General features: G+C 41.2%; 1 protein-coding gene across 6 annotated transcripts in view; it reads right to left on the reverse strand.

Annotated features, from left to right (window-relative positions):
• Nucleotides 1–12,402, reverse strand: part of SOBP (sine oculis binding protein homolog) — a 159,572-nt gene that overhangs the window by 61,566 nt on the left and 85,604 nt on the right. For 5 of the 6 annotated variants that reach the window (XM_024115514.2, XM_028494590.1, XM_028494591.1 and 2 more), the window contains one exon: nt 6,536–6,631. The exons of the other annotated variant lie outside the window; for it this stretch is intronic. In XM_024115514.2, the coding sequence (XP_023971282.1) occupies nt 6,536–6,631 (96 nt within the window). The remainder of the gene's footprint in view (nt 1–6,535; nt 6,632–12,402) is intronic. 6 annotated transcript variants of the gene reach the window in all.

The raw sequence follows: 12,402 nt of genomic DNA on the forward strand, positions 1-12,402 counted from the left end.
GCCCGCGTACCGCAAAAAAAAAAAAAAAAAAAGGGTTTCCATGGGTGGTAGGTGAGGGGAGATGGTCTTGGTGGGAGAGGGTCTTTGTACAGGAGAAGAAAAAGGCTCTAAATCACAAGACCATGGCAGCAATGGGAGCCAAGGGGTTAAAAAGAGAAAGAGAGAAGCAGCAGAGCCAGCTGGAGAACCAGGGGAAACAATAGCACGGATGGAAACAGAGGAATGTGCAGGTGAAGTAGGACAACTCAGGTGGAATCCACTCCTCTGCCTGTGTTAAAGTCCAGATGGTCTAGATGGAGAGCATAATGGTGCCACCTCTATTGGAACTGACCCTTGTTCAGTCTAAGATTGGTCCTCTTCTTTCTAAAATGGTCAATTGTTTTTTTTTTTTTTGCGGTACGCGGGCATCTCACTGTTGTGGCCTCTCCCGTTGCAGAGCACAGGCTCCGGACGCGCAGGCTCAGTGCCCATGGCTCACGGGCCCAGCAGCTCCACGGCATGTGGGATCTTCCCGGACCGGGGCACGAACCCGTGTCCCCTGCATCGGCAGGCGGACTCTCAACCACTGCGCCACCAGGGAAGCCCTGGTCAATTTTTCTTTAAAAAAATAATTCAGAGAACAGTGGGAACACAGGAATAGCTCCAGAGTAAAGGGATCCGGAGGGTGGGTAGAAAAAAATGGTTGGATAGGCCAACTCTCTCTAGACAGCAACCAATCCCTGGGGATTTCTGGTCATTTTACACCTTTGGGGCTTTTACAATTACTATTTCAGGAAACCGGTACACAGCATACTACATACACATACATCATGTGATATTTTATTTGATGTGATGGGAGTCCAAGTGTGTCACCATGAATTTTAATTCTCAGTGCCTGGGCTGCTCAGTTGTAACAACAAAGAAACAGTGTGTCAATTCAAGTTGAGCTGGGGCATGTATCTGGCTTTCTGCAAGACTAGTGGTGGGAGGTCTTTGGTCAATTATACCTATTTTGAAAAGCCTATCAAGTTTCAAGTGAAATGTGTCTGTTTTTATCACCTTTTGGGGGTTCTCATTAAGATTCCATGATCTAGCCAGAAAGGCCTAGCAATAGCTAATATCTGACAGCAATCCAGAATTCCCCTCATTGCTGTGATGAGGCCAACATGTACTGGTGAGATGGGCTGGGCTGCAAAGAGATCTGATCTTATTTCTAAATAAATACATTTAAAACTAGGGGCCTATGCAAACTATTCTATATAGGATGCATAACCAGCAAGGTCCTACTGTATAGCACAGGGAACTATGTTCAATATCCTGTGATAAACCATAATGGAAAAGAATATTTTTTAAATGTACACATATGTATAAATGAATCACTTTGCTGTACAGCAGAAACTAACAAAACATTGTAAATCAACTACACATCAACAAAAAAAGAAAGAAAAATTAAAATATAGAAGAACAAAGAAGACTCAAGTCATTACTAGCATTGTGGCAAGTCTTTCACCTTAAGGGTTTTTAAAACTCCATCTGATGGTCCAAGCCTTACAAGGCTGTGCTGAGCAGGGAGGGAAGAGCATACTGCATAACCAAGATTCACTGGTTTCATGTATACATAGTCACAAAGCTCTAATTCCCAGTTTACTCAGTCTTAATGAATTCTTCATAGCCAGAGAAGTGGTGTGCTAGTCTTCACACAAAAAACAAAACAAAACCAAACAAACAAAAAAACATATAGGCTTCACAATACTTCAGCAGAATAAAAGGGTGGGATGGGTAAAGGGGTAGGTGAAGCAAGATTAATAGTCAATAACTGTTAGTACATGGAGGTTCATTACATGACTCTCTACTTTTGTATGTGTTAGGAATTTTCCATAATAATTTTTTTTAATCCACAGAAGTACTAGGAATTTCCATGAAGCAGAACTACTGAAGTCTAGACTTGAAAGGATGGTGTCAGTTATTTAGACCTCTGCAAATGGGCCAGCCTGCCAGCTCACCCCGTATCCTTCAGGTACCCTATACTCCAGCCAACTCAATTTGTCAACTGAGGTGTGACTCACCTGGGCTGTACTTTCCCGCCTCCTTGCCTTTGCCCATGCTATTTTCCTCTGCTTGGAATGACCCCTTCCCTTATACCCCAGCTCCGACTATGGAAAATCCAACCCATGGAAGGTCTAGATCAAAGGTATCCTCCTTTGTTAAGTCTCTAATTATGGCATGTGGAAATAATCTCTTCCTCCTTTGTACTCCAGAACTTTGTTGGTGCTCTCTAGGGCCACAGCTCACTGTGTAATGATAATAATCATGAAAAAAAGAAGCATGATGATAATAGCAGTGAATATATACTGAATGTTATATGTACCAGGCACTTTCGATATGTCATCACTTTCGATCCTTACAATATCCTTTGAGGCTATTACCCTTTTATTATCACATTTTACAGATGAAGATCTGAAATGCAAAGAGGTCCAAGAGGCGAAACGGGGGTCCAATGTGATATGATGCCAGATGTATCACCATAAATATTAAGCTTTTGTGCCTATGATCCTTAGCTACCACCAGAGTGATATGGTATAAACTCTAGTTGAGACAAAATTCTAACTTTCAGGAAGACCGTAGGGCCCACATTCCTGACGGTTAACAATACTGCATATGCCTATTCTTCCTACTGAATTGTAAGCTCCTTCAGGGAAGGGACTGTGTCTTTTTCTATTTGTGAACCCCAAAAGCACTGTCTAGTAAAATGCCTTGTATATAGAAGATGATCAATAATATCTTGTTAATTGAACACTGCATTAATACAGAGCAGTTCTGCCTAAGGGCGATATCCAACTCTTATAATCCACCTCGCTGCCTCCACAAGGAAATAAGATGGACAAATCAGCCCACAGAGCCGCTTAGGCCACTCTCCTCTCCACCAGCTCTATTCACAAGGCCACAAAACTAAAATAGTTTTCATCTTCTCCCTACACTGGCATTGTAAAGAATGAATTCTTCTTTCAGACAGAAGAAAGAATTATTCCCCGATGCTATTGTTATTTAGCTTCCCAACTAAGGGCCCCCTCCCCCTTCCTCTGCAAAACTCCCACCCTCAACAGAGGAGGGAAAAGCCAAAAGGAGTCAAACTTTGTCTAGGTGATCACCCAGGAATCTGGAACTAAGGAAGACAGGCTGTTCTCCTCTTGAGTTTCCTTTCTCTTATTTCCCCTTTCAGACTTCCTAAACCTGGTTTCTTTCCAACCAAATTATACCACACTGATTGCTGCTAATCTTTGACCATATTTTGACCTTCTCCCTGAATACAGTGATGCTCTCTGGACTGACGCTCTCTGTCCCCTAAGAACACGTGGGGAGTAGGCTCAATTGTCTTCAATTCCTTCCCCAAACTCTTTCAACATTCCTTTTTTTCTAGCTAGAAGTCTTCTCCCTCCAAGGACTCAGCTTATGCTATACTTCTGCTAGGTGTTACCCCAGGTGGCTTTCAAGAACTGAGCAAGTACTAGCTTAAGAGAGGTGTGATTTAGGTCCTCCTCCCACTCTGGCTCTTAATGTAATTCCCACCATCAATCTCAGCGTTTTAATAGGGGAAATGAAAAGGCCTTCTAGTCCCAAAAGAATGAGGCAATAATGGTAAAGGGACTAGCAACAGAGTTGGAATTTGGGACAAGGGCTAGTCATTGAGGCTAGCTCTAAGTGTTCCCTCTTCTGGGCTCTCATAAGCCATGATGCTGTATTGTTAAACTGATGTGAATTTCCCACATTTTCTTTTACTGAAAGTTATTTGCTTTGGTCATAAACTTAAGCCAGCAAAAGACCCTGAGGAGTGTGTGTGTGTGTGTGTGTGTGTGTGTGTGTGTGTGTGTGTGTACACATACATCTATCTATGAAGAGGTAGATGGGGTCACACTGAATTGTGATGTATCAAATAATACTCAAGTTTTATTTAATGCCACTCATCTTGACAGCCTTGCATTTTCAAAATTAATAAAAAGCATAAGGAAACTGCTACACAGTCACCAACCAAAGAATCTTGGCCACCAAGCTAAATATCTAGTCATCTGTGTTGTACATTAAGTGTGAAGGCACATATCACAGTTTGAGGTTTAAATGGGCAAATCAATACCTACAGGAAATCAACAGTCACATAGCAGATTTTTCTATCAGCCAATGCTTTCTTTGTCAGTGCCTTCTGATTACACACACTTGTGTATTCTAGGCATCGATTCTACTTTGCTTTTGTTTAGGTTACTTAATATTCCTCCTCTTCCAAGAAGCAGAGACAATCAATAGTCAGTTATAAAGTCAGAGGCCATGTCCCATCTACCTGGACAGGGCACTTTCTGTCAGCACCTGTGGCCCAGAGGGTTAGCCTTCCAGCCATGTGTTCCTGATCACCTGGGAGCCTGGAAGTAACCTGTGCCCTCAAGGTTTTCTCCCAAGAGCCATCACCATCTTCCAAAGAGCTCCCCCACTTTCTAAAGCCACCCCTGTTCTAGCGAACCATGCAAGATGGCAGACCCACCCTTAAGCTAAGAAAAGCCCTTTGGAGTGGGGCTTGCAATCTTCTCTCACCAAGTCTTTTAAAATTTGCCCTAAGCTGCACTAAGAAAACTCCAAGGACTTCCTATTTCTCTCTTATGAATGAACAAATCATTTTCATATAGAAGCATAACTTCTCAGGGCTTCATAACCAGCCAAACACCATCCTTTCTCTTGCAACTGAAAAAAATTACATTTCCCCTTGGAGAAATAAGCTTACTTGTTTTTTCTCTCTATTCCTTTTTTTTTTCTTTTATCACAAGAAAGTGTGCTGACCAAAATAAAGCATTTCTAACAGCGACTAAAAGGACAAAGATTGTACCAATCTCTCAAAACCACTGCCAACACAATATCGTGTTTAAGCACAGCAATGACTAAACATATATTTTCTCTAAAGATAGCTGGAAAAGATGTTCACATATATGTTTTACTTTCTCCAGTGTAAACGGACCACAACCAGAACTCAAGCATATTCATTTTTCCAATAAATAGGAAAAAAAATCAAATATGGCATATTAGTTTTAACAATATCTCTAAAAAGAAGTAAGCTACTCTCAAAAGCATTTTGATACCAAAACATAGTATAAATGGCCCCTATAATCTTCTGCTGGAAAATCAGAGTTCCGGAGTAAAACATTAAAACGAAAATGAAAGAAAAGGGTTTCCCCCAAACAGGTAATGCTAGCAAGCCTGGAAGTTTAAGAGCCCTAAGATAAAACATAAGGTGAGTTAAAATTTCCGGGAAAAAAACTGCACTTATAAGCAACAAATTTGCCTGTGGATTGGTTGGTCAAGGGACGACACACAGAATAAGTGATGCTATTGTAACCACGCAAACTGTAGAGTGGGAAGGAGTTTCTTACTGTCAACATCCAGCTACTGTGGCTAGAATGAGAAAGAACTGTATTTTTCTCTCTTCTCCTGCTCTTTGGACACTTTGTTTTTAATGAACAGTTGGTATCAGAGTTAAGTCCAAAGACTGTTACATGTGGGATTTCCTAATGCAGAGACCTGGCAGGGCTGTGCTCTGTTAGGCCAAAAAACTAAACAGAAAAGAGACTACCTCAAAATGTAACAAGTGAGCAACCTCATTCTCTTTCAGTGTTTTCATTTAGTTGGAGCAAATGTTTTGCTTTAATGCAATTGAAAAGAAAAGAACATTTAGGGACAACATAGCTAGATCCCTCATAAAGCTTCATTTTCAAAAGCAGTGTTTGAATCTCTAAATAAATGACAATTCATTCTCTGTTTACTTTAGGTAAACAGAAAATGCATTGCAGAGCACTCGTTTTCAAAAGCTAATCAAGAACATTAGGTCCCAACAGATTCATTTAATAGAAATATAATAGGCATTCCTGCTCGCTTTTCATCTTGTCTCGCTATAAATGCTAAAATGAACAGCAAATTAACCCTGCATTGGAACAGAGTCCCTGTCACAGCTGAGATCCTCTCTCTCACGACTTGGAAACATCCCCGCATCCTGTCGCTGCTTTGACTTCTACATAGGAGAGAGAAAGCGCCTGATTGAGTTTGGCAAGGGAGTGCAGGAATACTTGAATTCTAAAGGGAGTACTGCGTGTCAACTCTGCTATCTTTCCTAGCAGAACAAAATATTACCATGTTGTCTCCTAAAATAGTGTACAATTAGGAAGTAGGAGGAGGGATGGGGATGGGTGTTTTTTTTTTCTCTTTCCAAGCTACATACATCAACTGTCTTTTTCTATATTTTTAACTTTACTAGCCATTCTCCAAATGGCTGCTTATCAACTACTATACAGAACAAGCTAATAAAGACAGGGCCATCCAAGCTCTATAATCAGATACAAAAGATTTGCAAACAATTTGATATCTTATAATTAATATTCAGTGATATCAGAATTAGCATTTAGAACTCTATACAGAAAAACTATAATACTTCAAAACTTATGTAATAATGAACAAACCCTTTCAAAAACTGTTTTCACTGTGCTAACGTAACATTCTAGACTTGTTGTAAGTATGTTATTCTTACAAGTAGTTCGCAGTTATTCTTGAAGGCAAGCCTTGGAGTTTCCTTAGCATAGTGCTGCTGGGGAAAATTTTCAGCATGTCCATCTTCATCTCTAGCCTGAAGGGAAATATAATGGCCTATTTAGGGACTTACAAATAATGGAAGAAAAAAAGCTAAAAGCATAACAGCTCAGATCATTAAACAAACGGGAATCCAGAAATCACAACATTAATAAGAAATTTGTTTAAATACGCAGTACGCCTTTTAGATATCAAAATTTGGGATTTATTTTTCTTTACATAGTTCAGTTTGAACATGCAAATTCATTGTGGTGTTATATTTAAAATGATACGAAACAAACCAAAAGCAAATAATTTTGTTGAAAATTACCACCACTTCAGACTTCCAGTGACTTTTGTTGCACATTTAGGATTATATGACATACATACGTGTTTAAACTTTTTGGCATGCTTAAGCAATCTCTAGATAATGCACTTTTAAAAACTTCTAATAGCAAGGCCATAAGAAAAGCAATTTGCATAGTTATATTTTGCATTGTAATACTATTAGAGATAAACTGATTCCCCTCAATTTTTAAATAAAGATCTAAAAGGAGTAATGATCTAGTGAGAACATATATGATTCTTCAATCAAATGCAGTAAAAAAATAAGAAGCTGCATTAAAAGTTACTGGTTATTTTCATCTACACTGTTAATTACGAAAGCTGAAGTTTAAATGGAGACATTAGCAGAACCCATTAGCAATACCCCTTGCATACAGTCTTCCCTTTCTAATCTCCATTGGTTTCTGGTTTGGAGTTGGAGAGAAGAAAGAGGTAGGTGAAAGGAGGCGTGTCTGCAGCACACTCATTAAACCATTCATTTGGGTGACACTTGCACTCTGCTCTGCATTCCTCTTATCTCAGCCCTAACTGCTCTCTCTTTCCTGGCCTCCTGAAATTCACAGCTGAGCTGTCTCCCTCACATATGGCTTGCATATAATTATGCATATTCCATTTTGCACTGCATTAAAATGATGAGCTCCTGGCTCCCTGCCAGCTGATTTTAAAGCCCAAGAGAAGTAGGAAAAGGGAGAGAAACACAGGGAGAGCCGCACAGGAAGCAGCAGGTAGTTCTATCTGCTGTCTCTTTAGATAAAATGTATGTCTGGCACCAGGGGAACAGCTGAGAACTACCTGTTGTGATGTATGGACTGAGGGGGAGAAAACAATGAGCATACATCTGTGCATAGCGATGACAGCGCTGATGTATTGTTTCTCTTTTAATGGCGTGAAATCTGCCCCTGACAAGTATCACTCAGAGCTCTCAGCTAGACTAGGGATTGTCATTTTAGAAAGGGATCACTATTCTGTACATTTCAGAATGTACAGCTTGCCTTTAATAAAGGCTTCTGCCACTTATTGCAGGGAGGGAACTGATGGAATTTGGAAGTGGACTGTCATGGTAGTAATACTGGGGTTACAAAAAGTATTTTTGAGATTTACAAACATCTCTGGGATTTGGTGCCTTTTAATTTTACCTTTCCCCCCACCCCCCTACCAAATCAGAGTAAAATGAAAATGCAGGATTGGACTATGTGTGACAGAAAAAATGTGTAAGCATCTCATGTCCAATCAAGGCACTGAAACCAGTGATGTTTCTTCTCACAGCATCAGTTCTACTATGCAGCTACATCAGGGTGTAAGCCAATACAGCCTTAAATGGGGCCCATTTTAAAGCAGAGTGTATACATAAAAGGCAGCTGTATAAAAAGCAATAAGATGCCAATGGGTAGCAAACATGTCAGATTCTTAAGTGAATTTTAAGGCACTCTGTGAGGTGCAGGTCTCTTGAAGGCAGGGACCACATCTATTTCATCTTTCTTACTCTACTATGCCCAGCGCCTTACTTTTAGTTGGTGCTTAATATTACAGTGATGAAAAAAACCCCATACATGGTTAGTAACTAGACCCTACCACAACTCTGTAGAAGACGCCACCTCAAAATATGCTAAACTTGGTGGTAGGTTTATTATATTCCTGATGCACTATGATGCATATGCTTGGAAACATACTTGGCATATAGTTTACAAGGGCTACTATTTACATATGTATGTCTATATTCAATATATATGTATCTTGTGTATAAATATTCATAAGGTGGAAGATGTTTATTATGCATGTACTATGTATACACATTCATACACACCAGATGCCTGGGGATATTTTCAACATTAGTGGCAAAAATATATTCATTCCACTTACATGTAAGGTGCTCACAATGCTTTTTATGTTTTTAAAGGACAAAAAAATCCATTAAGGTTTGACTGTGCTTCCTCAAAGGGGCTACAGAATTTTATATAAAGTCTCATAATTTATGAGAGTAAACAAAACAGTAGTGGAAGAGAAAGGAGAGGAGGGTTGGAGTGATTAGAAGTGGAGAGAGAAAGGCAGAAATTTGCTTCTTTATTAAACCGCGTATTTGCCTCTGCATCACACTCCATGGAGCTTGGAATCGTCTGCCCCTGATAATCAACCTCATTCTTGAGTCCAAGAAATTCCATCCTCCAGCCATTCGCTGTGTTTCCACCACATGCCACAGAGACGGAAAGCACATGACATGCAAGAAGACCAAGCACCCTTACGTGTGTGTGCACACACAAGCACTCACACACCTCTCACGGACGTAATTCCCTTTGCATTCTCAAGTTTTTTAATGTAAAATTTTAAATTATTACTGGACTAAGTGAACTTAAGTGCATTCATCTAAGGCAGTAGTTCTCTGCTCTGGCTGCATATGAGAATCATCTGGGGTGGTTTTCTTTTTTAATATATTGATGCCTGAACTCTCCCTCCCCACTGTATTTCCAAGATTCTGATTTAACTGGTCCAGGGTGGGGCCTCGGCATGGATTTTTTTTTTTTTTTTAAGCTCTCAGGTGGTAGTAATGCACAGGCAGCCCGAGAACCACTGATGTAAGGAGTGTGCCTGGAGAAGGGGTATTGAGAGGGGGCCCTGAGCAGACTTGTCAGCATGGCCTCCAGCCAGGCCCCAGGCCCACTGGAGTGAACAGCTATGCAACACTAGGAGGATACAGGATGTGTCTCCAGCAGTGGTGTTTACTCCCAAGATTTAGAGATTTCATGACTAGCTGCTTGTAAGCAAAAAATTCTCTTTATTTATTTTTAGTTTCTGGTGTGACAAATAATCTTGAAAGAACTACTATACCTCCTCCTCAAAAAGGCCTTCCTGAACCTCACTAACCAAGTCAAATACCTCCACTCTGCCCTCTCTTAGGCCTGACACAGGTGCACACTTACACTGGCTGCTGTAATTTTTTGTCTTCCCCACCAGACTTCAAGCTTTCTAAAGGCAGGATGGTGTTTGGCTTCTCGCCATTGGATCGTCGGCCCCAGCCACTGACTGGAGCATAGTAAGTGCTCTGTAGGAACGAGTTTAATTATCATTCCACAGCAACTTGTGGCAACGTTAGACAAAATCCATTAGAACTTCCTTACCCTACACACAGATTCATTTCAGCACTTCAGATTCATTGGTATGTTGAAGCCATTGCCTTTTTCTGCATCTGCCCCATGTTGGGTGGCAGACAATGGCGCACCATGCGGGTAGATAGAGGGAGTCCACGACCCCTGCAGGGAGGGTATGTAAACACTGAAGCTGCTTGGAATCACTGCTCACGGTAATAACACAAAGCAGACCAACTTTCGGCTGTTTTCATTATTGTTCTGGAATTCTCTAAGGACTGTGCCTCCTGTTATGGCCTGTGTCGAGGCGACCACCCCACCACCAGTTCGTGGTATCCACCGGGGCCAGGAGATTTGTGTTGATGTCTGACTTTGTTCTGAAGTGACCAGTTCTGGGCATCCCTGGTGGCTCTGTGGTTAAGAACCTGCCTGCCAATGCCCGGGACAGGGGTGTGAGCCCTGATCCAGGAAGATCCCACATGCCTCAGAGCAACTAAGCCAGTGCGCCACAACTACTGAGCCCATGTGCCACAACTACTGAGGCCGCATGCCTAGAGCCCGTGCTCCGCAACAAGAGAAGGCACCACAATAAGAAGCCCACGTGCCGCAATGAACAGTAGCCCCCGCTTGCTTCAACTAGAGGAAATCTGCACGCAGCAACGAAGACCCAATGCAGCCAAAAATAAAAACAAATAAATAAATAAATTTATTTTAATAAATAAATAAATTGACCAGTTCTGACAGAAGGAATGTCAAAACACGTCATGATGAACTAACTCTCTCCATGGGTCTTACTCTCAACAGCTTTATTCTGACTAATATGCTAGAGATTTATGCCAACTATGGGGAAAAGCAAACGGGAAACTGTTTTTCACATTTTACTACAAATGTGATTGTCAAACCAAAGGTGCATTTTTGATCTATTATTGTAAGAAGGCTTCACTTCTTGCCATGGAATAGAAATAAAAATTAAAGTCCTTCAGTTAAACTGCAAGGAGGTTTCCCCATCTCGCTGCCAGTCATGCATCTATTTTCATGCCATGCCTAGCATCTGAATAAATAATAGATTATGTGAGAAACTTAGACTAATTTTCTCTCTACTTCAAACACCTCTGGCTTAAACAAACTTTATATTCACCTCTCTTTCCCTGTGAATCATCACTAATTTACTTTTTAAATTTTGATTCTTACATTCAGCAAACTTTATTTCTTCTTTCAAAGAATCCACTTATTCCTTTGGGCTAAAGCCTTGGTGTCATGTGCATATCCAAGCAAGATCAGCATCTTTTCTCCTCTGGAGGATTCCTTTAGAAAATGTGGAACATTCTAAAAACAGCTCCACTGGCCCACCCCAGAAAAGTGCAATGTTTCTGACTCAATGAAAAGGTTAACACTGTTGCCATTTAAGTGGAAAGATAACTAGGCTTTGGGAGTTAATACCTCCCTGTGAGGAATGGGACTTTACACCTCCCTGTCATGGTGATTTCAGAACTTCTTTGGAAAACAAGAAAAGGTTCTGCCTGGAATCAGAGCTCGGGGGAGCGCTGTAGAGCTTCCAGACTTTGCTTTCCAACCCTTTAGCAGATGTAGCACGTGTCAGCTCACACATGTGCTGCAGTGACTAGACTTGGGAACATCAAAAATAGTGCATCTCAAAGTTGCAGGAGTACGCTTAGAGATGCGGGGCTCTAGAGCAAAAAAAAATTAGATTTTATAACTAATTTTTGGAACCAGAAGCAATAGAATTTCTTTTCAAAATTCAAGATAAATTGAATTTATCACGGGGAGACCACTTCTGAAAACCCTTGGAATTTCATTTTCTGGTGTACCATTTCTGGTCTGAACTTCCTTTGTTGAATGTCTATACACACTGTCTTGAGGAAGCACAGATTGGAATAAATGGCAGCTGCCACATGTGGCCTTTCAGCGTGTCACGAACATCTCTGTGAACTTGACGTAAACAACAGCCCAGTTTCTTTGCCGCTCAGTGAAGTTCAGCCAGTGCTGGCCCTGGGAGGCCTCCGGAGGAGCTCCTGCTTCCACTTGAGGTACCGCCAAGTTACTCTCATCTCAGTGGCCCAATTCCTCATGACTGAAAGCCCTGTTCCCTTCAACTGGATTCCTGTCCCTTACCTCATTTCCTCAGGGTAAAACCAGTTTCCATCTCTCCTCCCCCACCTTCTCCTGGAAAATTCTTAGGCATCTTTTAAGCAAGCCTTCGTTCAGACTGCAGCTCCTTTAGGAACCCACTTGAGACCTCTTCCTTCTGGTCTAACCTGGGCTTTGTACCCCTCTGTCTCTCTCTATATCCACTCCATCCATTGCACTGCACTACGACCATCTATGTGTTTGCCTTCCCCACTAATCTGTGTGGTCCTTGAATGCAGAAACTGTGGTCTCTTCA

The sequence above is a fragment of the Physeter macrocephalus genome, chromosome 10, assembly GCF_002837175.3.
Source record: "Physeter macrocephalus isolate SW-GA chromosome 10, ASM283717v5, whole genome shotgun sequence".
NCBI lineage: Eukaryota > Metazoa > Chordata > Mammalia > Artiodactyla > Physeteridae > Physeter > Physeter macrocephalus.